A 26,224-nucleotide genomic window follows, 5' to 3' on the forward strand; every position below is an offset into this window, starting at 1 on the left:
AAAGTTTCTATATGTATAAAGTTTATATATGTATAAACCTTTTTATATATATAAAGTTTATATATATATGCTTTATTTAAGGTTGAAAAAAATTTTGCATTCATCAGAAGCTTCCTTTTATGAATTCTTAGACTTTTTTACTGGGTACCCCAGAAATTTAAGGTATCAGCTTGAATATCTTCTGAACTCTCCTCCCTGAAAGGACCATTCCTGGATTCCCAAGGAGTCCACCTACGGAGGGTCACTGACGTTCTGCTCTCTTATGCCTTTTGTTAATCTTAACCAGACTTGCTTAGCAAGGGGCTCCTGCCGCCAGATGATCTCTTACCAGTCATGGTTTCCTGTAGGAAGCGGCTGCCCTGACGCTGAGAGTCACAAGGAGATAGCACGCTGCCTGGTGATTGTCTGAGGTTTGAAACCTTCTGGTGAAGCTGAAGCCACTTCTTAAAAGCCTGGATAATGCTGTGAGCTGCTGAAGCACCCGTGTGCACATGTGTGTAAGTGTGAGCCTTTGCCGTGTGTGAGCTGCTTAAGCACCCATGTGCACACGTGTGTGTGTGCCTTTGCCGTGTGTATGCATGTGTGTGAGCTGCTTTAGCACCCGTGTGCACACGTGTGTGTGTAGTTTGCAGCTGAGTGCACGGCTTTTGTCTGGACTGTGCCCAGGAGGGAATGCGACACCCCTGGGGTCCTTGCCTTTGAAGCTGATCTGTTGTGGCAGCCAGTTCAGCATGTTCAGCAAGATGTTAAAGCCATTGCTCTGCTTTCCTCCCAGGGTCTCACAGCCAGAGCAGGCCAGAGCTGAGGAAGGGGATCCCACGCCTCCTGCATCTCCTCCGTCTCCTTGCCTTCCTAAACAGCTCTGTCTTCCACTGAAAAGGGAGCTGCAGAGCATTTCCACGTGGAGATTCCATCTCGTTCGTGTCCAGCTCCATTGGGGAACTGCTCTCAGGCTCCCCCGGGCGTGTGCATGAGGTTGGAAGAGGCGGGTCACTGCAAGAATGTGTCAGTCTGTCACGTCACTCTCTCAGCGTCTGGTCTCATGGTGTTCCTTACCAATTTAGGGACTTATGAGGGAGATATCTATAACTGGATTGATAGATACACATCATGAACCAGTTCCGCTTAGGTGTTTCTAACATGATGTAAATTACCAAGGAAGTATCCTTCGGTTAAAGTTCATTATTTTCTGGTCTTGCATTGTTAGCATAGAGTGCTGTATGCTGCCTGCTGTCTGTGCCATTTCTATTTCATGTAACTTACTGAGGTTTTTTTTGTACCCTAATACAAGCTAGTTTTTTTTTTTTTTTTAAATGAATGTTTCAAGTATGTTTAAGAAGAAAGTATAATCTCTATTATTGGAGTACAAAGTTTTATGTAATGTCCCCAAGACCTACCTCCTGTTATTAGCTCTCTTTCATGTTTAATTATTTTTGACCCCTTACCTTGCCATGGTTGACGGTCATGTGTTAATGATTGCTATTCTTATGTTTCTGTTTCTTTCCCCAACACCTATAGTTTCTGCATTATACAGCCAGCTTCTGTGTTTGGGGGTTCTAGTAGATTCTTAACTCATATGGCCTCACTGTGCGCTGGGTCCTCCAGCTTCTGTGTTTGGGGGTTCTAGTAGATTCTTTTTTTTTTTTTTTTGAGATGGAGTCTCGCTCCGTCACCCAGGCTGGAGTGCAGTGGCCGGATCTCAGCTCACTTCAAACTCCGCCTCCTGGGTTTACGCCATTCCCCTGCCTCAGCCTCCCAAGTAGCTGGGACTACAGGTGCCCGCCACCTCACCTGGCTAGTTTTTTGTATTTTTTAGTAGAGACGGGGTTTCACCATGTTAGCCAGGATGGTCTCGATCTCCTGACCTCGTGATCTGCCCATCTCGGCCTCCCAAAGTGCTGGGATTACAGGCTTGAGCCACCACGCCTGGCCGGTTCTAGTAGATTCTGAACTCATGTGGCTTGACCGTGCGCTGGGTCCTCCAGCATTAGGAAGTGCCCTTCTTGGTCTTGTTTCCTGCTTTGAGGTGAGGCTGGACCTTGTCTGACAGGCAGATTGCAACCCCTGCTCTTCAGCCTGGTGCATTGACCTCACATGCTTCTGCTCATTCCTTGACATTTAGCCTTTTCAAATCACTTGGCAATGGTCGTGTCTCTTCTGTAAAGCAGAGCTGGCTTTGTGAGCCAAGGGGAAACTTTTCATAGGGCCACGTGTTGCACATGTTTACTCACGTATTGCTAGGACCGGCATGTCCTGTCCCAACTGCCGCATAAATTGTTCCTATATTTAATGTATGTGTTATGTTTTATTTATTGTGTGTCTTTTTATTTTTTAATGTAGTTTGTGTCTTTGCTTTTTTTTTTTTTTTTTTTTTTTTTTTTGTTGGGGGGGCCCCCCTTCCGTTGTTTTTTTGATTTAATTAAAAAAAAGTTTTTTTTTTTTTTTTTTTTTTCTATTGTTTCTGGCATTTAGGAAAGTCTATGTTTTGTCCTGTTGGCTACTGTTACCATAACACCTCTTATCGCACCTTAGTCCCTCTGTTTCTTCCTCTGACCTCTTTATTTTGGCTTGTCTGGTGGGATTCTTTTCTCCCACCTATTTTTCATGCTTCAGTCTATGAGCTTATTCTACATTCCTTTTTTTCTGATTCATCTACCTCTGATTTATTTGCTGTATTTTTACTCCTGTAGAACAGCCTACTCCCCGATAAGAAGCTGTTTAGTACCCCACCTCCATCTTTGTCCTCACTTTCTGTTTTAGTCTGTGCTCCACAGCTTTGTTATTTTTGTTTATGTCAAATTTCCCAGTGGTCTCTTGGCTTGAGGGAGGTTCTTTTGTAGTAGGTTTCTCATGAAGGGCCTGGAAACACACTGTTCATGGGGTTCTTAGCTATTTAAAACTATTTATCTAGAGCTTTAATTTTGAAGGACAGCTTGGCTGACATAAAATCCTTTGGTCACACTTTATTTTTACTTAAGTTTATGAAAATAATTGCTCCACTGTTCACTTACCTTGTACATTGCGGTCAGGAAGTCCGATCCCTGTCTGATTTTCTTTCCTTTGTGAATGAGCTGGTCTTTTTGCCTAGAGTCCCGAAGAATTTTCTCTCAGTTGTAATCATTACTGGGCAGTGCCTTCAGGGCCACTGTTCTGGGTCAGTTTGTTCAAGTACATGACGAGCCTTTCAACTTGTCGATTATTTTTTTCCTAAGAACGTTTCTAGGAATTTAAGTATTAGGTCTGTTTTGTAGTTTTGCTTTTCTTTTTTGGGAACTCCAGTCTGTGTTTCTTGGGTCTTTGTTGGCCTGGGCTCCGTATCTGGCAGCTTCTCTGCGTCTCTCACCTCTTGGTCGGCCTCTTGTTCTCTTTCATGTTCTCAGTCCTCCTGCAGTGTTCCTTATGCAGTCGTTACCGGTAGAGGGTGTCCAGGTGGCATCTCGAACAAAGGATTGGACAAAACGCACAAACAAAGCAAGAAAGCAAAAGCAGGGTTTTATTGAGAACGAAAGTACACGCTGTGGTGTGGGAGCAGCCTAACCACTGGGGCTCAGGAGCTTACAGAATTTTCTGGGGTTTCAATACTCTAGAGGTTTCCCACTGGTCACTTGGTGAATATTCTGTGAAAATGAAGTCAGAGTCATTTACTCAGAACGCACCCTACTGTAAAGGGAGAGGATATTACTTGGAGTGTGTGGTCTGTGTAAATGGAGAGGCTGCAGGTGAAGTTACAAAGGGTAAATGCTGTGAACTGAGAGGATGGAGTGCAGTTGCAAAGCCGTTCGCATCCCTGTCATTGCTGAGGAGCTTTCATTTGATTTAGTTCGAGGAAGTCAGCCTGGATGGATTGGCCTTCTGTTCCCTGCCTCCTTCTGTTCTCCTGCCTCACACTCAACTGAATCTCTCTTTTGGTACCTTGTAACTTAGTCTCATTTCTAGGCTAATTGTGTCATTCTCTTTAATTTCTTTCTTAGGTTAAATTAATTCTCATTTCGCAGTTTCTTATTTTAACTGTGCATTTGTATTCTTGGTATTTTTAGTGTTTCGTTTCTGGTGTTTCTTACACCTGCACAGCTTTTCCTCATTTGACTTTGGACTGCGGTGCTGGGCGGGAGTTCTCAGTTCCATTAGCTGAAGAAGTTTCAGTGCCTACACCCTGGTTTCCTCTCCCAGAGCCATGATGGACTTCAGGAGTGTCTGCGACTGGAGAACATCATTTACCCAAAAGGATTTTGCATGCCTTTTTTCTATTTATTTTAAAAGCACTTGGATTTTCCTGCACTAGCAGTAACAGATGTTTCCAGCCGGGAACGGACGTGCCAAGGGACACAGGTGGTTTACTAGGTTTCTTTGTCCAATAGCATCCTTTTTTGTTGGTCAGCAGAAACGTAGGTTTTCTTAAGAAAAAAACTGAATGGTTCATTTGGAGATGGATTACATCTATGTCTTCTTATGCCTTGCTATGCTTTTATTTCTGTAGGAAACTGAATTTCTACCTTTTCCATCTCTCCTTCCCTTTTTCTCCCAAGGTTCCAAATGTGCCTTTTTTTTTTAGATGGAGTCTCACCCTGTCACACCCAGGCTGCAGTGCAGTGACGCAGTCTCAACTCACTGCAACCTCTGCCTCCTGGTTTCAAGCAAGTCTCCTGCCTCAGCCTCCGGAGTAGCTGGGATTACAGGCGCCGCCACCACGCGTGGCTAATTTTTTGTATTTTGGTAGAGATGGGGGTTTCACCATGTTGCCCAGGCTGGCCTCAAACTCCTGACCTTAAGTGATCCTCCCGTCTTGGCTTCCCAAAGTGCTGGGATTACAGGCGTGAGCCACCACATCCAACCTCAAATGTGCCTTTTTTTCCCAAGTCTCTCCTCTAAGACCATGCTGAAATTGAAGAAATTAGATGAAGTTTGTTCACTATCAGTGAAATTAGAAAGCCAGCCATGTATTAATGTATAATTTAATAAATATTGTTTTAAAATCAGTGTAGATATAAGCAGATACACTAAGTAAGTGCAATTTTATCAAAACATTTCATGTAGACGTCTCACTTGTGAAGTAGAAGCCTGTCTTTGGGTTGAGTCATCTCATTTGGGGTGTTGGGGGGAAGAGCACCAGGGGGAGCGCTTGCTGGCACTCCGTCTCCACACTCACACCATGCCTTGTACTCGAATGCTGAAGAGGTGTTGACTGCTGTGTTGAAGGCAAGAGGCAGTTCTTTTGAAGCCCAGTGCTGGCGGGCAGGCCCCGCACTGATGCACTCACACAGCCCTGTGTTTTTGTGTTTTAGGTCGGTGGGCTCCACGACAAAAGTCAGCCCTTCTGTAAATCACCTGCTGTGGTTATGATGCTCTGAGTTCAATACGTCTGAACCTTTGCTGTCTATGGATCTGCTCTAAACCTTATAGCCTGCTTATGGGGGAAGGTGAGTTACTGTCTTTTGTTGGCGTGTTTGTTTACCAAGAGTATATATAACAAAGTCAGACTTAGGCTTGACAAATGAAATCTGTTTGAAGTAACACAGTGCTGTATTTCACCCTGCTTCAGTCTACAATGTGCCCTGAAGACTATTCTGTGTATGACTTTGGGAAATCGGGGATCCCCACTTTTGGTAGCAGTGAGCTGGTTGTGGTTGGACACCTTTGGGTCCAGTGCTCGGCCAAGTGGTTCTTGCACAGCCTTCCAGCTCTGCCCTCGAGCCAGCCCTGAGAAGCAAGGGAGGCACAGGTTTCAGGAATGAAGGACAAGAAGGCGGTGCTGGGGGCTGAAGATCGTCCCGAGGTGTTTGGAAAGAGTAGGTAATAAAAACATCAGGAGTGGGGGTGCTGTTTTGGTGGTCTGGTGATACCCTGCAGACATTAGTGCCTGTGGCTTGAGCTGTTACCATGAACTTCTGTTGATACAATTGCAAGGCAAGGTGGATGAATGAGCAGTTGTGTTTGGAGATTTTAACACATCCCTCCAAGAAGTAGGGCAACAAAAAATAAGCAGGAGTATTAATATCTGAAGCAATATAATAAATAAGTTTGAGTTGTTAGTATATTTTGAACTCTACATGTTACTTTCTAAGCATACAGAGAACATGTACAATACTAGGATGTGTACAGGTGAAGTCTGTAACATAGAGATGTATGTGTACAGGTGAAATCTGTCTATAACACAGCATGTGGAGAGCATAAGGCAATTATACTGGAAATTAATAGTAAAGGAATAACTTATATAAATAATACGCTATAAAAAACTCTTGTTAGAAATAAAATCATAAAATAAATAAAGGAACTTTAGGGCTGAGTGATTATGAAGCGGTATATGTCTAAATAGCACGACATAGCTAAAGCAGTGCTTAGAAGGACATTTGTAGCTATAAATACATGTGTTAAGAAACATGAAAAATTAACTCAAGAGGCTGAAAAAAGAGCAAGGGAGAAAGCCCAAGGATCCATAAGGCAGGAAATAATAAAGGAAAGGGCAGAAATCCGTGCAATAGAGAGCACAGAAAAACAGAGAAAATTAACAGCCCTAAAAGCTATTTTGTGTTTTAGAGTCAATCGTTAGATCTCTGGTTAAAGAAAGTGGAAAGGGCTGGGCACCGTGGCTCATGCCTGTAATCCCAAGAGTTTGGGAGGCCGAGGTGGGCAGATCAAGAGGTCAGGAGTTCGAGACCAGCCTGGCCAACATGGTGAAACCCTGTCTCTACTAAAATACAAAAATTAGCTGGGCGTGGTGGTGCATGCCTGTAATCCCAGCTACTTGGGAGGCTGAGGCAGGAGAATTGCTTGAACCCAGGAGGAGGAGGTTGTAGTGAGCCGAGATTGTGCCACTGTACTCCAGCCTGGGCCATGGAGTGAGACCCCATCTAAAAAAAGAAAAAGAAAGAAAGTGGAGGGGTGATACTGGTGACAGTTGATGGAACAGAATATAGGAAGGAGTGAATGAGTGAATAAATAAAAATAAATGTAGATGGATGGATGGATAGATACATAGATAGATAAGAAATAACCATAGATACAGCCGAGAAGAAAAGTTAGAGTACTGTGGGAAACCATATGCGAACACATTTGAAAACGTAGGTGAAAAGAAACTACCATCAGAGTGAAGAGGCAACCTACAGAATGGGAGAAACTTTGCAATCTACTCATCTGACAAAGGGCTAATAATCAGAATCTACAAAGAACTCAAACAGATTTACAAGAAAAAAACAAAACAACCCCATCAAAAAGTGGGCAAAGGATATGAACAGACACTTCTCAAAAGAAGACGTTTATGCAGTGCACAGACACATGAAAAAATGCTCATCATCACTGGCCATCAGAGAAATGCAAATCAAAACCACAATGAGACACCATCTCACACCAGTTAGAATGGTGATCATTAAAAAGTCCGGAAACAACAGGTGCTGGAGAGGATGTGGAGAAATAGGAACACTTTTACACTGTTGGTGGGACTGTAAACTAGTTCAACCATTGTGGAAGACAGTGTGGTGATTCCTCAAGGATCTAGAACTAGAAATACCATTTGACCCAGCCATCCCATTACTGGGTGTATAACCAAAGGATCATAAATCATGCTGCTATAAAGACACATGCACACGTATATTTATTGTGGCACTATTCACAATAGCAAATACTTGGAACCAACCCAAATGTCCATCAATGATAGACTGGATTAAGAAAATGTGGCACATATACATCATGGAATACTATGCAGCCATAAAAAAGGAGGAGTTCATGTCCTTTGTAGGGACATGGATGAAGCTGGAAACCATCATTCTGAACAAACTATCACAAGAACAGAAAACCAAACACCACATATTCTCACTCATAGGTGGGAACTGAACAGTGAGAACACTTGGACACAGGGTGGGGAACATCACACACCGGGGTCTGTTGTGGGGGAAGGGGAGGGGGAGGGATAGCATTAGGAGGTATACCTAATGTAAATGACAAGTTAATGAGTGCAGCACACCAACATGACCCACGTATACATCTGTAACAAACCTGCACGTTATATACATGTACCCTAGAACTTAAAGTATAATAAAAAATTAATAAATCAAAAAGAAAACACTAATCTATCTCACTAGGAACAAAACACTACTTATCAATAAATTATCACTAAGTATAAAAAAAAGAAGACGTAGGTAAAATTGATAACTTCCTGGGAAAATAGGAAGTACAAAAATAGACTTGAGAAGAAATAGAGGTAAGCTATAACTTGGATAAGCCAACAATACTAAAGAAATGTAAATGACAATCAAAGACTTCCATTCAAAAAAAGTTCTCAGACACATTTTTATGGATGAATTATACCTAACTTGAAGGAACACTTGATTTCTAACTTACACAGATTGTTTCAGAAAATAGATAATAATGCTCCCCAGCCCTGAGGCTGGAAGAAGAGAGGCTGGTCCACAGGTATGAAGTTACGGTTAGACAGGAGTAAATTCTGGTGTTCTGTTAACAATAGTGTAACTATAGCTAATAATGTATCTGTCCAGATAGCTGGAAGGCAGGATGTTGAATGTTATCACAAAATCGTAAATGTTTACAGTGATGGATATGCTAATTTCCCTGGTTTGATCATTATATAACGTATACATGTATTGAAACATCATACTGTATCCTATAAATATGTATAACTATTATGTGTCAATTATAAATAAAGCTTAAAAAAAAATGATGACTTCCATGAGGCAAGGAATGTGGCCTGGAAAAGACAAGGGAAAATTTCCCCAAAGCCTTCAGAAGGAACCCAGCCCTGCAGCCACCCTGACTTTTGTTCAGAAGGAACCCAGCCCTGCAGCCACCCCGACTTTTGTTCAGAAGACACAGAGCTCTGCGGACACCCTGACTTTTGTTCAGAAGGAACACAGCCCTGCAGACACCCTGACTTGTCTAGTGAGATCTGATTCAGACCTCTGAGTTCCGGAAATAGAAGATAATAAATTTGTGATGTAATTTGTAACATCAGCAATAGGAAACTAATACTGTAACTTTTATAGAAAAATGGGTGAAGGATCTGAAAGACAGTTTACAGAAGAAGAAGTACAAAAGGCTGGTGAAGAGATGTGCAAACTCACTTCTTGTCCAAGAGATGCAGAGTGACATGGCATGTACCCTTCCCACGGCTGAGACCAGCAGGAGCAGGTGATGAATTTGCACCAGGCATTGGGAGCAGATGCGGAAAGTGCACGTGCCGCTGTCCAGAGGGGGTGGGCTGGCATGTCTTCTCTGGAGCCTGGGACTGGGGAGTCAATGGGGCATGTGACCTGGTATGCTGTCCTGCATCTCTGTGGTGACAAAATCTCCACAGGTTCATGGAGACAGATGCACATGGCATCTCCTTGTGCTCTGTGGGTGTCGGGGTGGGAGGTGACCTCAGTGCCCTTGCCTATAAGAGTTAAAATATGGCTGTGGCAGAAGTCAAATGCCATGGACTGGATGTGCCAATGGGCCTTAAAGGCAGGGCTGGCGTTACTGATGGAGGGTGTCCAGGTTCTTGGCGTTTTGAAAAAATAATTGGACAAAACACACAAACAAAGCAAGGAAAAAATCAGTGAGAGGCAGAGATTTACTGAAAATGAGAGCACAGTCCACGGGGTGGGAGCAGCCCGAGCAAGCAGCTCACGGGCCCCAGTGACAGAATTTTCTGGGGTTTCAATACCCTCTGCAGGTTTCCATTGGTTGCTTGGTGTGCACCCCCATGTGAATGGAGAGGGTGTTCCTGTCCTGGCTGAAGTGTTTGCATTTGATTTAGTTCTAGGAAGACCTTAGGTTTCTTCCCTGCAGGCCCTGTTCTCCTGCCTCACTGGGTTAAAAAGCTAAGAAACATGAGTGGTGTTAAAACCATTCTGCCTGTGTGAGTACAGATGCATGCATAGGAAATTAAATACACATATACTTTGCAAGAGCATATGTGAGTAAGAGTCAGGCACTCGGTATTTTAGAATGGGCTCCTGCGTGGTGGCAGTGGCAGATGGTGGTGATAAGGGCTGGTGAGAATGAAAAGGAGTCGATGATACGGTGCAGGAGCCGCTCCCAGGAAGTGGTGGTGCCGACATGTCATAAACTGTAGAATGAACTCCACATCTCAGCCTCTGTGCATGAGGCTAGGAAGAGAAAAGATTTCCAAAAAGGTAAGAGTGGGGAAAAAAAAAAAAAAAAAAAAAAAGCAAAGAAACACAAAGAGCAGCATCTTTTTGAAGTTGGGCCTGGGAGAGAGATGGAAGAGGTGGGATGAGGCCTCCACGTTTCACAGCTCAGGAACCTGGGCCCTGAGAGGCTGAGCGGTTTGTTCCATGCAAGTGCCAGTCTGGACTTGCAGGCTCAAATATGACTCCTCATGCCCTGCAGTGTGTGTCAGCTACCACAAATGCTTTTTTAAAATTTATTTTGTTTTATTTTTAGTTGTGGTAAAATGTACCTAACATAGAATTTTCCATCTTAACTATTTTTTAGCATACAGTTCAGGGATATGCTGGGATTATATGGCATTTGTCTGTTTGTAACTGGCTTATTTCTTTTAGCCCAATGTCTTCAAGGTTCATCTACACTGTGGCATGTGTGAGAATGTCCTTCCTTTTGAAAGCTGACCAATATCCCATTGTATGTAAAGACCACAGCCATCAATGGATAGGAGGGCTTCACCCACTTGGCTGTTAGGAGCAGTGCCCTTGTGTGTGCCTATCTTAAGTATTTTATTTTTTGTGATGCTATTGTAAACAGAATTGTTTTCTTAATTTCCGTTTTGAATTGTTCACCTTGAGTAGAAGATGCTCTTTGATGAGACTGAAATGAAGCTGAGTGTGGGCTGTGGGTGGGTGGAGCAAGCACTCTGAGCCTCTGCCCTGTGGAATGCAGTGGTCTGAGAAGTGAATAGCAGGAGTGTTGGAGGAAATGCAAACTTACAATCTCTCCTGCCTGAGTTCACGGCAGGCTGAAACCCAGAAGCTGGCAGAAAGCTGACAGGGAGCTCCAGGAGGAGCCTCTGGGAACGGCTCAAAGAGCAGGAAAGGGGTCCCCGATGCCCAGGGAAGTGGGGGCATGCCCTGGGTTTCGGTCTCCTCTCTGTTGTCTCACATCTAGACCCTAGGCAGCCTTATGGTGACAATAGTGGTGCCAGGAATGGCCAAGGGGGTCCACAGGGGCCCCCAGGCTCTACCATGGAGGGAAGGAGCCTTCCTCTCCAAGTCTGGCAGTGATGCCCAAGTGGCATGATCCCCCAGTGCCTTCTCTCTCCTCTCTGCACTTTCCCATAGCGGATCCCAGAGGAGTGTGCCTGGGAAGTGAGTTCAGAGGGCTGGAGCTTCCCGACTGTAGGAGGGAAAAGAGGAATCCTGGGATCTGGGAGGCATAGGGAGGCCAGCGCAGACGCAGGCTCGGGAAACCCACAGAGAAGGCTGGGCAGTCTCCCACACTCACCCCCAGCTTCACATACACGCATCCGCCCCCGAACAGCCCATCACAGACCTTGAGAACCACGCCATGGGGTGGACTGCTGCCCAGTTCCCAGACCCCACCAGCACAGGGGGGCATGCGTGGGAAGGCCTGGATAGCCCTGCAAAGACTGAAACCACCAACGTGGGAACCACACACAGAGCCCCTTAGAGTTGAAGCCTGAACCCAGCCAGGCTGGTTGCCTCCTACATCTGAGATATAAATACTCTCTATGGGATTTAAATGAGACCCAGGGCTCCCTCCGTACCCCACCACCCTAGGTCCGTGCTGCAGGCCATGCACCGTGTGGGATCAGGCCCACATGTCTGTCTGTCTTCTGCCCGGGATGGATCCAAGTGCTCGAGGGCCGGACCCCACACACGCATAGGACACACCACAGAAGTGACAGGCGGGTGGAACTCAGGGAGACAGAAAACCTCCTGCCAGGGAAGATGCTCGGCTTGTAGTGAGAACTAAATTCTGACCTATTTCCTCTTTTGCCTCGAAATTCCTATCTAAGGAGCCTGGGGAGTCACACCCTACAAACCGTAACGTCTCATGAGATGGGTTTTATTTAACCCAATATAACGTGGTTTTTCAGTCCGACTGTGGCTTCATATCACATGACAGATAAAGTAGGAAATAGAAATATTTTACCCCAAAATATGTTTATTTGACATAGTTTGAAATGGGCCTCCAGAACCATCTTTTGTGGGGGAAAGTTTGCATCTGTAAAGAATCTGTATTAACATAACTGGATCTTTCCCCTTCCAGACCCTCCCAATCCTGAGGAGACTGGCTGAGAGTCTAGTGCCTCGTCAAGGTTTGAACAGGAAACATTTGTCATGCAATCCCTCTAAGGGAGGACACCTGTGAGGTTTCAGCCATATAATAAGGACCTTGGTCTCCACAGCCCTTACCTTCACCCGGACACTCCTTTCTATTGATTCCAGGCCTTCAGATAGTAACTTAACTCATTGAACCAAGTGCCCATCAGAACATCTTTTATCTCATCTGATACAGCTGGGATATTGGCCCTACCCATATCTCACATGGAAATGTGATCCCCAGTGTCAGAGGTGGGTCTGCTGGGAGGTGTTTGGGTCATGGGGGCGGCTTCCCCATGAACGGTCTGGGCCATCCCCTTGGTGATGACAAGCTCTCGCCCTTGAGTTCACAGGAGACCTGGTTGTGTAAAAGTGTGTAGCACCCCCTCCCCTCCTGCTCTGCCCAGGTGACATGCCTGCTTCTCTGCCTCCCGCCATGATCGCAAGTTTCCTGACGTCAACGAAAAAAGTCCAACTCTAAAATATTTGAAGAGGTTTATTCTGAGCCAAATCTGTGTGACCATGGCTCTGCGTGACCATGGCTCTGTGTGACCATGGCTCTGTGTGACCTTGGCTCTGTGTGACCATGACTCTGTGTGACCTTGGCTCTGTGTGACCATGGCTGTGCGTGACCATGGCTCTGTGTGACCATGGCTCTGTGTGACCTTGGCTCTGTGTGACCATGGCTCTGTGTGACCTTGGCTCTGTGTGACCATGGCCTGCGACGCAGCCCTCAGGAGGTCCTGATGACATGTGCCCAAGGCAGTCGGGGCGCAGCCTGGTTTTATTCATTTTAGGGAGGCATGAGACATCAATCAAATACATTTAACAAATACATTGGTTTGGTCCGGAAAGGTGGGACAACTCAAAAGTGGGGGCCTCCAGGCTATCGGTGAATGTAAACATTTTCTGGTTGACAGTTGGTTGAGTTTGTCTAAAGAGCTGGGATCATAGAAAGGAAATGCTCAAGTTAAGATAAAAGACTGTGGAGACCAACGTTCTTCTGAAGTCTCATAGTGCCTGCCCTTAGAGACAATTGATGACAAATGCTTTCTGTTCAGACCTTTCAAAGCTGCTAGACTCTTGGTTAATCTCTTCAGGATTGGGAGGGCCTGGAAGAAAAAATCTAGCTATGTGAATAGAGATTCTTCACAGATGCACATTTTCTCCCACAAAGGACGGCTTTGCAGGACAATCTCAAGATATGGCAAAGAAACATGTTTTGAGGTAAATTATTTTGTATTCCTTGTCTCATAATGTTACGCCAGGTTGGAAAGTAAGTCACAATATAGGGTTAAATAAAACCCATCTGATGAGAATTTGTGGTTTGTAGAGCATGACTCCCCAGACCCCTTAGATAGGAATATAGGCAAGATAAAAAAATCAGAATTGCGTCCTCACGGAGGCACCTCTCCAGAACCCGAGCAGATGCCAGTGCGGAGCCTCCTGTGTGGCCTGCAGAACCTGAGCCAGCTGAACCTCTTGTCTTTATAAATTGCCCAGCCGCAGGCATTCCTTCATAACAGTGCAAGAACAGCCTAATGCACCACCTATAACTCCCTGCCTTCGAGCTTCGAGCTGTCCTGCCTTTCTGGGCCTCAAACCAGTGCACATCCACTGGATCTCCCTAAACCATATGAAACCACACTGCAGCCCAACCACCCTGGCCACAGGTTCTTAGGTTCTCCTGAGGTGTGCCTCAACCATGGTTGCTCACGTTTGGCTCAGAGTAAATCTCTTCAAATATTATTTTGCAGAGTTTGGCTCTTCTTGGTGACAGGAGCCAGCACCCACCAGTGACCAGAAAGCCTCAAGCCCTGATGCTGGCTTCTCTGCCACTCTTGGATCCATGAGCCCTGGAAGGGGACGGGGAAACAGGGCTGCCCCCCAGGGCCTTGCTCTCCAGTGTTGACGGAGGTGTCCTGTGGGAGAGGCTTGCGGAGGGCAGGGATGTGGCTCCCCCAACAGCCAAGCCAGGCCTCCCCCATTCCCACACCCTTCCCGCTGCCGCACTCCTCAGACCCACCCTGCACTCTTGCCTTGTGGGCCATGCCACAGGGAGCCTCATGGACCTCCCTCACCTCCCTCCAGTCTCTGACCTGTCAACCAAAATGGGACTGTGGCAGATCTTAATCTGCCCAGAGGTTTGTTTTGCCAGGGTTGAGGACTCGCCTGGGAAAGAGAGACAGAAGTTACTGTAGGACCTGTGGCCTGGGCTTTTTCCGAGGAGACTTTTAAGACTTCCGTATTTGAAGGGGAACGAGCTGGCGGGAGGCGGTAGAGGCCCTGTCCTGTACGCGCGGTCTCTCCATGAGTCTGCGTTTCTCACAAAGTGAAGGAAACCTGCAGCAGAGGAAGACATGCGTGTGCCTGGGCAGGCGGAGGAGGGACGGCTTCTGGTCTGGTCTTAGTCCTTACCTGTGAAGATAAGCTGTTTATTGACCCTGTCAGGGTGAGATTCAGCAGGACACTGCCTTAGGGCACAGACTGGAGCCCAGAGGGCATTTCCTTGTGGGCGCTGGTGAGGTAGCCCCCGGGGAGACTCGCAGCCTTCTATCTGCAGCTGTCTGCTTAGGCCCAAAAGGAAGGCCACCTTTGCGTGACTCTGTTCCCAAACTGAACTCTTCGTCATAGTGGGTTTGGGGTCCTGAGATTTTATTTTCCTTCCACAGTTCCCAGGTCCCCCTTCAGTGAGGTCTTCCTGACGGAGGCTGATATGGTCTGGCCGTGTCCCCACCCAAATCTCATCTTGAGTTGTAGCTCCCACAGTTCCTACAGGTCATGGGAGGGACTCAGTGGGAGGTAAGTGAATCATGGGGGCGGGTCTTTCCTGTGCTGCTCTCGTGATAGTGAGTAAGTCTCACGAGATCTGATGGTTTTCTAAAGCATAGTTCCTCTGCACATGCCCTCTGTTGCCGGCCACCATGTAAGATGTCCCTTTGCTCTTCCTGCATCTTCCACCATGATCGTGAGGCCTCCCCAACCGTGTGGAACTGTGAGTCCACGAAACCTCCTTCCCTTATAAATTACAGTCTCGGGTATGTCTGTATCAGCAGCATGAGAACAGATGAATACAGACGCCATTTGAAACCTCAGTCCAGCCTTGTCTGCTGCCGCCAACTCCTACTGCTTGTCCCCTCCTTTGTTGGTGTCGCCGTCCTTGGGATGTGAGCTCTGTGAACGCCCGGTGCTACACTACGGTATCAGTAGGTGCCCGACCAGGAGTCAGCCGGGCCAGGAGGGGCTGTGTAGCAGAGGTGGCCAGCGAGTCAGGGTCCGAGGCCACAGAGGGTTCTCTGAGGGGGAACTGCATCATATGGGGGTTCCCCTGCATGGCTATGCATCAGAAGTGGGGATGAACCCATTCCACACTCCCCATTTACTGCTTCAGAGCCCCTGGGGAGGAAAACTCCCAGGTTGCCCAGGAAACTCCACGATGGCCCTTGGGACCCTGCATAGCCGGCCTTCCATTGGCTGCCAGCCTCACCTTGGCTCCCTGCCTCTGCCCAGGGAAGGCCAGTCCTAAGACACAACGTCTCCCCTCTTGGAGAAACCACTGGGCGTGGCCGTCAGTGTGATGGGTGGGTGCCTCGCCCCAGGGCAGGCTCCACACTCCGCTGGGCACCTCCCTCGCCGGGGCCTGCTGCAGCACAGGCCCCGGAGAGGGATCATGCACCATGAGCAGCACAGGCCTGGACCCCACGTGAGGGCAGTTTGCCTGCCAGGCCTGGTCTCCATATCCAGGTCACAGAGACGCTTCACCTGAGGAAGCAGGGCAGGCGACCTCTTCCTTCAACACCTTTAACTTCCTTTAAATGGAGAAGGCTGCTCCTGGGGAACATAGAGGACCACTCTGCTGTCAAACCCCAGCAGCTGTGCACTGGAAGGGGCCTCCGGGATCAGCCAACCCCAGGATGGCCGGTGCCCCCATCCTCCGACAAATGCACCCAGGAGTCAAGCATGGGGGTGTCCTCGGCACCTGGATTGGAAGGTTCTTGCCATCGTGGATGGGGTCTGACCTCCTGGGCTGCTGGTGGGTAACCAAAGGCTCCAGCATGCAGCTTCAGAAAGACCAGAGCCAGACCCAGGTGCCCCCTCCAGCCGATGGCCGGGCCATGACCTCTGGGCTGCTTCTCCTTCCCATGGCTTCCAAGTCCCAGGGTACGTCGGTGCCCTTCTGGGTCCTGGTGGTTTTAGAGAAAAGGAATGAAGCAGCTGTATTCACATACTTGTACTAAATGTGAAATTTTCACAGCAACACCATTAGGTCCCTGATTTTATTACATCGAAAGTTCATGTTGGCAGGAGCAACGTGGGTAACAGCAGTTAGGACTGTGCAGCTGACTTGGTTGACATTTCACACCATGTTGCTGTCTGTGTTGAACATGTAGCTGGGGCTGCAACTCACATGGCCTTTTATCCTCTTTCTACCGAAATGGCTCAAACACAGAAGGGTTCCATGGAGAAATGGCAGATTCTGGGTGGGGAAGCACAGATGAGCCTGAGCACGTGACAGCCCCGAGGCAGAAAACCCACCGCCCTGGAGGGGCACCAAAGCCCGCCTGAAAGAGCCTCTCATGGCCAACAGCAAAGATCACGTGAGGCTGTGTGACGGCGCAGAGTGAAACAGGCACCATGGAGACTGCAGAGGAGACGGACAGCCCTTCCTTACGCAGGCGGTTCACACACACGTGATGCAGCTGTGCCTCCAGCCGGCAGTGACCCTCCCCTGAGCGAGGCCCTGGGAGCCAGATTGGTAGAGGAAACAGTGTGGGGAGGAGCAGCCCCTGGCAGCGACCCCCGTGGAGGTGGAGCGCTCGCCCTGGGTGCAGATGACTGTGTTCAGTCTCCACTCCGAGGCTGCTGGCAGTGACCCCTCCGAGCAGGGCCGCTCTGTACCTCTCCTCGCCCTCACTGGGCTCTTGGCAGCATCGAGCCAGTGGCTCTTCCTGCCCATCCTGGGCCCTGTGGCAGCCCCTGCCCCCTAGTTGCCCTCCTGCCTCTGGGCTGCTCCTTCCCGGCCACACCCTCAGCTCCTCCCTTCACAAGCACAGTGGCTTGGTGTGCAGCCACCTCCATGCCTTCTCACTTCTGCCAGCACCCCATCTCAGCTGCTGCCTGGTCAGCTTCCTTCTCCCCAGCGCACACAGCAGGTGGGAAGGCCGCTCACCCACAGCACCCACCTGGGCCTCGCGTCTGCTTGCAGCAACCCGCCTTCCACCCCACTGACAACCAGGCCCTGCCTGCCTGTTCTGCTTTGCCTTCCAGCAGGCTGTTTGTGACCACCCACGCCAGACTCAACACTCAGTGTCCAGTCCTCCCCTGGCCACCCAGGGCAACAGCCTGGGCCCTTGCCAGCCTGGGTGCCAGGCCCACCACCCAAGCTTTAGGGCCAGAACATGCCCTGAGTGATTCTGCCATTGTTCTCCCCATGTGTAACAGGAACTGTAACGGGTAACGGCCCACGCCGAGAGCTGCTCAAGATTAAATTAGTCAGCAGTGCCAGATGCAGAGCAAGGGTTGTCTTAATGTGACCATTGTATCCTCCTCCACTCCGTGTTCATAAACTCAGTGCTTGCAGACAGCACCGAGGGCAGAGCCTGCCCGATGGAGAGGAAGGGGCTGGACAGCGCCTGGGCCTGCTTCTCACCCTGCGCTTCAGCTTGTGCCTCCTTTGGCCCCAAAATTATAAGTACAGACTACAAGGAAATAAGAGAGAGACAGAATGGGATCTCCCCAAAGGTCATGATTTTGGTCCGTTTCTGCTGCTAGAACAAGATACCCAACGCTGGGCAATTTATAAACAGAATCAACGTATGGCTCCCCGTTACGGAGGCTGGCAATCCAGGATTAAGACTCCAGCAGGTTTCACGCCTGGGAAGGGTTGGCCTGGCTGAGACAGCACCTTGAACGCTACTTCCCCTGGAGGTCACAAACGCTGTGTCCCCATGGTGGACGGGATAGAAGGGCAAAAAGAACCCTGCTAGTTTTCTTGAGCCTTTTTATGAGGCACTGATCCATTTCTGAGAGCGGAGTCTCGTGGCCTAATCACCTCCTGATACCATCGCACTGGGTCTTAAGTTTTAACATAGGAATTGGGGCGGGGGGACCCGTACATTTAAATCATAGCAATAGTCATTAAATTATTAGTTAATGTGACAATTCAGAATACCTGGAATTGTCAGTCATTGCAGATTAGTTGTGTTCTGATGCATAAAAACGCACAAAATGGAATACTGTGGGGAATCTGCTCCCTTTTATGCAGACTTCAATACATTAACATAGAAAAATATTTCATATGTAATAGTAAGCAAGAAAAACAAACATGGTTGGTTACTATTTTTGCTAAAAAGATATAAAAACACAGGCCTACTAGACCGAAGTCTGAATAGGCAGACAAGATAACACGTGTCAGTGGTGATCCTTCTGGGTAATGATCAGTGACAGGTATTTCTTTTGCATATGCACATATTCTTTTTTTTTCTGTGTGAACCTCCGATACTCGTTATTTTAGTTTCTTTCTTTAATAAGCAATCGGCTGACTTTGCTTGGTCAGTAAGACCTGCAGGACTCCACACGCACTGTCTCTGTGCCTTGTCTGGCATCAGAAGGCTGCAAGCACATTGCCTGGGCCCCAGCAGGAGCCAGCTCAGCCTGTCCCCGACGAAACCGGGCCCTCTTCACAGCCCAGTGGCTTCTCTCTGCATTCACGTTTCACCTCTGCCCGTTGGGTGTGCTTTTCTCATTACCACCCCTGAGTCTTGTGTAACATGGTGAGATCAAGGTAAGAAGCCCATAACAGAGGAGGGGGACTTTCTCCGGCTCCATGGCAGGAGTGCCCAGTTCAGTGGGTGGAGCAGGGTGCATTCTGCACCTCCTCTCTCGGCCCCGAGTGCCTGGGCTGTGGGGTCCTGGGCCAGGCCTTTCCACCCCACCTGCCCAGGGCACAGCTGGCGTCAGGACCACACTTGAGGCTGCAGCTTGTCCGCTCCGCTTCGCATGGGTCTTGCTTGTGGGACAGACCTAGAATACCTCAGTCACAACAAAGAGGAAAACAGGGAAAGGAGGGAATTTCCAGTTTATGCTGTTTCAGGTACCTCCTCCTGGTGAGGAATAGCCTCATCCTGCAGTTCATGAGGACCTGCAAGAGCGTCGCCAGCCAAGCCCAGGTCAGCCCCGCTGTCTGGGTAGGGGCCTGCTTTATCCCTACGCCGCCCATGGCAGACCAGCGGCGGCAGCAGCAAAAGCTCGTGTCTTAGGAGCTGTGTTGGGATTAATGCTGGGCCCTGGGGTTTCTGCCCCCACCCACCCCTTCCTATTCCAGGGGCTTAGCTGCTGCGGCCGTGTGTCCCGCAGGCTTGCCGGGCTGTTGAGTCGCCCCTGTGGGGGAAAGAGGGTATTGAAATGATGGCGCATGAGCGCTGGGTGCACCCTCCAAGGGCATGAGGGGAGCTGGGCAAAAAGTGGGTCACATGTGCCTGGCCCATGTCACGTGGCTCCCGCCCGAGGCCAGTGGGGTGGGCAGCCTCCCTCGGTGGAGAGCGAAGCACCACTCTCATTTTTCTCCGTTAGCATCTCATCTTGTCTAAACGGGGAGAGTGGCCATCTGTCCGATACCCGCATCAAACCTGATCGTTCCCAGCCTCACGGAGCTGCTTTGTTCCGAGGTAAGGGATTGAGGGCCCTGGGTGAGTGGTCTGTGGCAGGACACAGTTGGCCGAGACTGGCTTCGAGGGGAGCCCCAGGCGGCGTGGCGGGCAGAGTCCGTGCTTGGTCGACTGTCGGGAAAATGCCTAGAGGAACCGCATAGCCGTGCACAATGCGTTACTATGAAAAAGCGGAAACTGTGTTACATTTACAGCCCACTCGGGTGATGAGGTTCCCGTCAGGCCTGCTGTTCCACTAACAGGGTTCCTTCCAAGGACCCATAGCAAGTGTTAATGTTCTTTACTAGTCCAGTGTTATTATTTATAGAAACATAAACGTGGTTTTATGGATGTTTGTCCATCAGAGATACTGGATGTGGTGTGGGAGTGTGACTCTCACCTGCGCAAACACTGGTCACCCTCATGGGGCCAGACTTTTCAGTCTGATGAGTGCCTTCAATCCCTGCTTCTGTGGGTGAATGCTGGCCTCGAAGTGAACAGGTGAGCGCGTCCTTGCCACTAGCGTGGGGCACTGTGAAGTCCAGCATCGGAGTGAGGTGGGATCATGGATGCTGCCGATGGATGGAGAGCATGCACTTTTGCAGCGTGGTGCTTACAACGGGGAAGAACACGATTCTCTTAACCTCGGGAGCAGGATTCCTGTGTGATGAAGCCGTCAGGGAATACATAATACTTTAAAATGTTTAGAAAACAATGCTGAGTTTTGCAGTTCATAAACCACAACAAATTGTTTTAGTTTCGCCTATTGTAAATGAACTAAAGTGTTCCCTTAGCTCAGGATCTTTCTGGCGAACATATTTTGGCAGTTGTGAGTACAATAGAGAGGGTTTGCAATGTCTGTATGGTGTGCCGACCATCGCTGCCATGTTTAGACACATTTCCTGCTCCTGCTTGGATTTGCTGGGAAAAGCGTTCCCGGAAATAGCTTGCAGAGCCAAAGTCATAATGGAGTTTGATTTGAGTGTGTCCTATCGGGGAAATGGTTTTTCCTTTCGGAGCTAAATATTTTAAATTTGTGTTTTAACTGGCTTTCCAGGCAAGTGGGTCTGTGACCAAGTTCATAGAAATAAATATAAACACTTCAGATTTTTAAATTATTCTACATTTTAGTTGTATGGAATAGCAGTTGTACCCCTGATAACAAAAAGAAGCTTTTCTCTGCGTGAAAGTAATGCCCTTTGAAAACATTCTGCATTTAGGCTAATACCCAGTTCCCCCCAACTACAGCCTTCAAACGAATCTCATGTAACATTTCTGAAGGGCTGTTTCTTACCAATGCCAATCTTGAGGGAGGGAGTTTTTCTCTCGTTTCTTTAAGACGGGGTAGAAGAATGTAATGTTTTCATTTTATAAATGCTTCTTTTATGCTTGGAGAAAGTCCCACTTACTTTGATGCAGTTTTTAACATTATCTCCATTTTTCTGCTCCACCTGACATATGTCCCAAAACTTGGTTTAATGGGAGCAATTAGTCATCGTGTGTGGTCACAAGACAGGGAGATGTTGCTGTAGTGAGCATGTCTGCTTATGTTAAAAATATTACAAAATCATAGCCCACCCCCAGTCGCCTTTAGGAGAGAATACGTACTGCTACCTCCAGGAACAAAGACTGCTGGTGCTACTGGATGGATTTTCCCTCGCTTCTATCCGTGGAAGATACTGCTGTTTCTGCAGAAATAATGAAATGGAACGATGCAGAAGCAACAAGATGATGTCCCCTTTGTACTTCTCAGAAGAACCTCCATGCCTCCCATCCTGTCCGCCACTGAAGTATCTCATGCAGTGTCCTCTGGCACCCCGCAGGGGCTGGCGTTCTCCCTCACGTTGGCCTCATTGCTTGGGTCCTGACTCATTTGGGAACTGAAAGGGCTGCTCGGTGGAGCTGGGTTTGAGGGTGGTCTTCCGCAAAGCCCTGCAGATGCCACACGGCCTGCTCCGTGTGCGGGGTGTGTGTTGTCACCAGGAGCTATGGGCTCTGCTCAGAAAGCGGGGGCTCGTGCAGCTTCTGCATGACCAGGACCTCAGTGGGGCAGGCAGCTGTCCTGCAGAGGCCTCAGGCAGGCTCCGGGTGTGCACCCCCCACAGCCAGAGCCTCCAAAGAGACACTTTCACCCCAGCTGAGGCGACTGAAGGGACTCAGAGCCACAGGCCGGATGCTGTGACAGGGTCTCCAGGACCCTGCATGGACGGGACCGTCTGTGGGTGGAGCCAGCAGAAGAGCAGTGGGCTTCCTTCTCCAAGCACGGGCTGCGGTGTTTCAGTGAAACAGGACGAGTCAGTGACTTTCCACCTGTGACCCCTGGACCCCCTTTGCCATCACCTGAAAACCTTCTGGATCTGTAAATTCTCAGCTTTCCTCCCCACCGGACTATGTCAGGAGCACTGAGGTAGGGCCCAGCTGAGTGTCCACACCTTGCACCCAGGGCCAGGGGCGCAGCCTGTGCTGTTCAGTGAGCCATCAGGTCAGATACAAGCCAGACAGACCTGTGGCCCGGCAACAGGAATTCCATGTACACTTGGCCAGGTGCACAGGCCAGGGTTCTTCTAGCATGGAAATGACACAGGGCCTGCCCCATCTGCCCCATGGACAGTGAAAGGAGAAGGGGCTGTGGAGAAAATGTGGTCCTGCTCACTCATGGTCAAGGTTAGCAGGAACCCAAGACAGAGGCTGGGTCGGGGGGACATTGTGGCAGAGGCTGTGAGCCCCTCCAGGGGCTCAGGAGAAATGAAGGGTCTATGTCTCTGGGGCAGGAACCAGCCACAGACGGCCTTAGGGGAGGAGAGGACCTGGCTGGGGAGGGGTCTGGTGGGGGGCGGGAGCGGCTGGGGGCAGTCCCAGAGAGGCTGAGGTGTTCAGGCTGGCCCCAGACGCACACAAGCATGGAGCCTGTTCAGAAGCCAGCTCCTCACACCCTCTCCCCTGCCAGAGGCTCCAGCACCCCCTCCCCCTTCCTGTCCCCTCCCCTTCCTGTGGTGGTCCTGCCCACCCCACCCCCCTCTGTGTGTCACCCTCATGGAGATGCGTGTACCAGGGCAGAGGTCGGGGACACAGGAAAGAAGGGAATAGGAATCCCATAACAGAACATTATCAGGCAGGAATGAGTAATTAACACAGGCAGGACTGGAGGCTGGTTTTGTTTTGTTTTGCTTAAATAACTGGTATTTAAATTACTTGGCATGGGCAGACTATTCAGCGAAAGACGTCGGTCGGGTCACTGAGGTATCTGTTCAAAAACACGGTTTAGTACTCTGCCACACACCGAACACAACACCACAGCAGCCATAGAAACGTGTGTTTAACGTGGTCTTTTGGTGGAGGCATCCTAAGCAGAGCAGGCGTGGAAGGGAAGGTGGCCGAGGGAACGGAATGCTGGCACGCAACCGCCACTGCGCCAGATCTGAGGCAGGGCCGGCCTGCGGGAGCAGCAACATCGCTCGCAGGACAGCAATGGAGCCCCCACGAGTCAGTGGGAAAGCAGCAACCACCTAGAAATGAACGTACAGCTGCTAAGAAACACAGAATACGGATGACCCGAGAGACTTCCCGAATGTAGTCACTGGCACACAGGACCTGGCGCAGGCGTGCGGGCCGGATGGGTCGCGACAGGGTCCCTGGTGCACCTGCTGCCGGCACTCACCGCACGCGGAGGGTGCGGGCCGTGAAGGTTATAAATGCAAATATCCTTCCACCAGCCAGTTCTTCCAGGAATCTGCCACCCGACCCTTGCGTTGTGTACAGACATGCTCCGGGTGTTTGCGACCTGATTGTTTATCTGAGAGAGAGAAGTGAAACCTCCAGGCTTACTGTGAGCTGCAGGAGCTCTGGATGCTGTGCCCATCGTGGAGACGGACAGCTGTCTCATGAACACAGGACAGCAAGTCCGGCTGCAGCCACAGAAGACTCGCCCTCCTGGACGCAGCATCTTCCTTCCTCACCCCAGACTGGAAGTGGCCAGTGCCATCCACAGCAGAAGGGGCCAGCAGGGACCAGGCTCACACTGTGGAATTCTGCTCTGTGGTAAGAGGAAGAGCGATAGCTAGAACCCAGGCCTGTCGCACACACAGCATGGATGAGTCTCAAAAATGTTACTTTGACTCGAAGCTGGACACAAAAAGGTGCAAGCCAGATGGTGCTGAAGAGGCTGCAGGAGGCCGGCAGCCGGGGGTCTGGCACCTCACTCGGGGGCGCAGCGGCCCTGTCCGGAATTAGTGGCCACACGGTAAATGCCGAGTGGACATCAAGACGTCACTTCACACTCTTGCGCTTCACTGCCTGTCAGTTATGCCTGGGTTTTGAAATCAAGTCACAGAACACCTGGAATGTGGTGTTTACGCAGAACAAAGCAGGTGCCTCGGAGGAGAGAGCCCAGGGACAGGGGCTCCTCCCGGTGTGGGCGCCCAGGGTTGCTGGGTCGCTTCCTCTGTCTGCAGGGTTTTCAGAGCTCCAGGGTCCTGCCTGCCCGGCTGCAAAGAGGCGGCCCACACCCTGCTCTGCCCCGCCGAATCTCAGCCTGCACAGCTTTGCTGGTGTTTGTGTTGACTTATTTGTTCTTTTTTTAAAAATAAATAAATAAATAAAGGATTCCAATGCTGTTACAGTCAAATCTTTTAAAAGCCACAGGTCTGGGTGACCTACAAATGTGTGTGTCTGACTTTCTGCAGTTTAAATCGCCACTGAGCCTTAGGGCGTCTGGCAAGCACATTGAGGAATCCACGCTGGTCTCGGGGTCCCCATGCTTGCCCAGCTCCCTGCCTCAGCCTGGGCAGGTCTGGAGGGCATTTCTGCGAGCCTGTCCCTGGGCCCGCCTCCTGGCCAGACTTACAGAAACACGGTCCCCATCCCCGGTGTACATCCCCCTGTCGCCGGAGACTGCAGCCCACGGCACTGAGAAGAACCCGGGAGGCAGGCGTTAGGATGGCATGGCCGAGACAGGAAAGGGAGCCATGGCGGACGTCCTCATCCAAGCCAAGCCAGGGCTTCCTGCCCCTGTGGTACTGACAGGAGCCCCACAGGATGGCGGGGTTGGCTCTGGGCAGCTCAGTGGATACTTCCCTTTCAGATCCTGCTGCAGCAAAGCTCGTGAGACTCACTTCTTCCCACTGGAATTCAGTAAGAACAAATTCAGCGATTCAAATGCCCCAGCTGGAGGTTTAGTTTATGGATTTTACCTGTGCAGTATTTAGGGCTGTGTTTATGAGTAAAGGTGTGTGTTCTTGCAAGTGGAAATACAGAGCTTGTCTTTCACCCAAGTATCTGTAACTTCCTCCCAACGCAGACACTGAAATACAATTAAAAAAACCAAACCCATTAAACATAAATTAGATGAGGCAGGCTGCTGGGAGGTTGTGGGATTAACAGGCCATCAGTAGATTGAAGCCGCGCACATGACGGGGATGCTGCTGCCGGAGGACTCGGTCTAATCCGGGAGCATCTGGCTAGGCAGTGGGCAGCGTCTGCAGTCGTGGCTGCTTGAAGGTATGAAGGTTGTGGCCTTTGCTTCCCCCCACCAGGCTGTACCCTGGACCCCACCCAGACCCCTTGGACACCCCGGGGTCATCTTCAGCTCCCCCTCCTTTTCCCTCCTTTTCTGCCTGGGCCCCTAATGTGACCCGAGGTCAGCAGAGGACCCTGGCAGGTGGCCGCTCCCTGGGGCTCGACTGTGCAGATGAGGCTTCGGGTGACCGCCGCTCCTGCTCCTCTCGCCATCCCCACCCTCCGCCATCATGCTGTCAACATGCATGTGGGCTGCAGTCCTCAGCCTGCAGGACGCTGTCAGTGCACACACACGTGTGCAGCTCCTCAGTGGCCGGGCAGCTCCACAGCTGGGAGGAGATGGGTGTAGAGACCTCGGTGGGCAGAAGGGCACTGGGGCCTGGGGAGTGTGACCCCAGGGCCCCAGGGCCTGTCCCCTCGCCACCAACCTTGCATGCCACCGCACCTGGCATCTCTTTGGATCCCTGCAGCCCTGATTGCAGAGCTGTGTACGCACTCCCTCGCAGGCAGGGCCCACCAAGGTGCTGTGGCCGCACTGGGGTTTAGCACCGGTACCTTCAAACCGGTGGTGCCAGGCCCAACTACTGACTCACACCGTGCTTAGCTTTTTAGTCAGATTTTTTGTAGCTGTTAGTCGTACTTCAAACTTTAATTTTTCTGTGTATGTTTCTTATCTATCTTTATTTTTATTGAGTTTAGTTTTGTTCATTTATTTTTTAGTTGTAGTGTTATCTCTTTATCTTCTTAACCTTCATAAATTTTAACTGTTATCATTTATTTATCTTATATCACTCATTTGTATTCTCTTTA

The 26,224-nt window shown here is 49.6% G+C and overlaps 1 protein-coding gene across 2 annotated transcripts in view; it reads left to right on the forward strand.

Moving 5' to 3' along the window:
* Positions 1-26,224, forward strand: part of PCBP3 (poly(rC) binding protein 3) — a 197,785-nt gene that overhangs the window by 101,097 nt on the left and 70,464 nt on the right. The window contains exons 1-2 of one of the 2 annotated variants that reach the window (XM_011954197.1): positions 3,508-3,734; positions 5,283-5,417. In XM_011954197.1, coding sequence (XP_011809587.1) covers positions 5,408-5,417 — 10 coding nt within the window. In that variant the 5' untranslated portion in view covers positions 3,508-3,734; positions 5,283-5,407. Of the gene's footprint in view, positions 1-3,507; positions 3,735-5,282; positions 5,418-26,224 lie in introns of those variants that run through there. The other variant, XM_011954196.1, reaches the window with a different exon arrangement.

The sequence above is a fragment of the Colobus angolensis genome, unplaced genomic scaffold (genome assembly GCF_000951035.1).
Source record: "Colobus angolensis palliatus isolate OR3802 unplaced genomic scaffold, Cang.pa_1.0 Scaffold38, whole genome shotgun sequence".
In the NCBI taxonomy this organism is placed as follows: Eukaryota; Metazoa; Chordata; class Mammalia; order Primates; family Cercopithecidae; genus Colobus; species Colobus angolensis.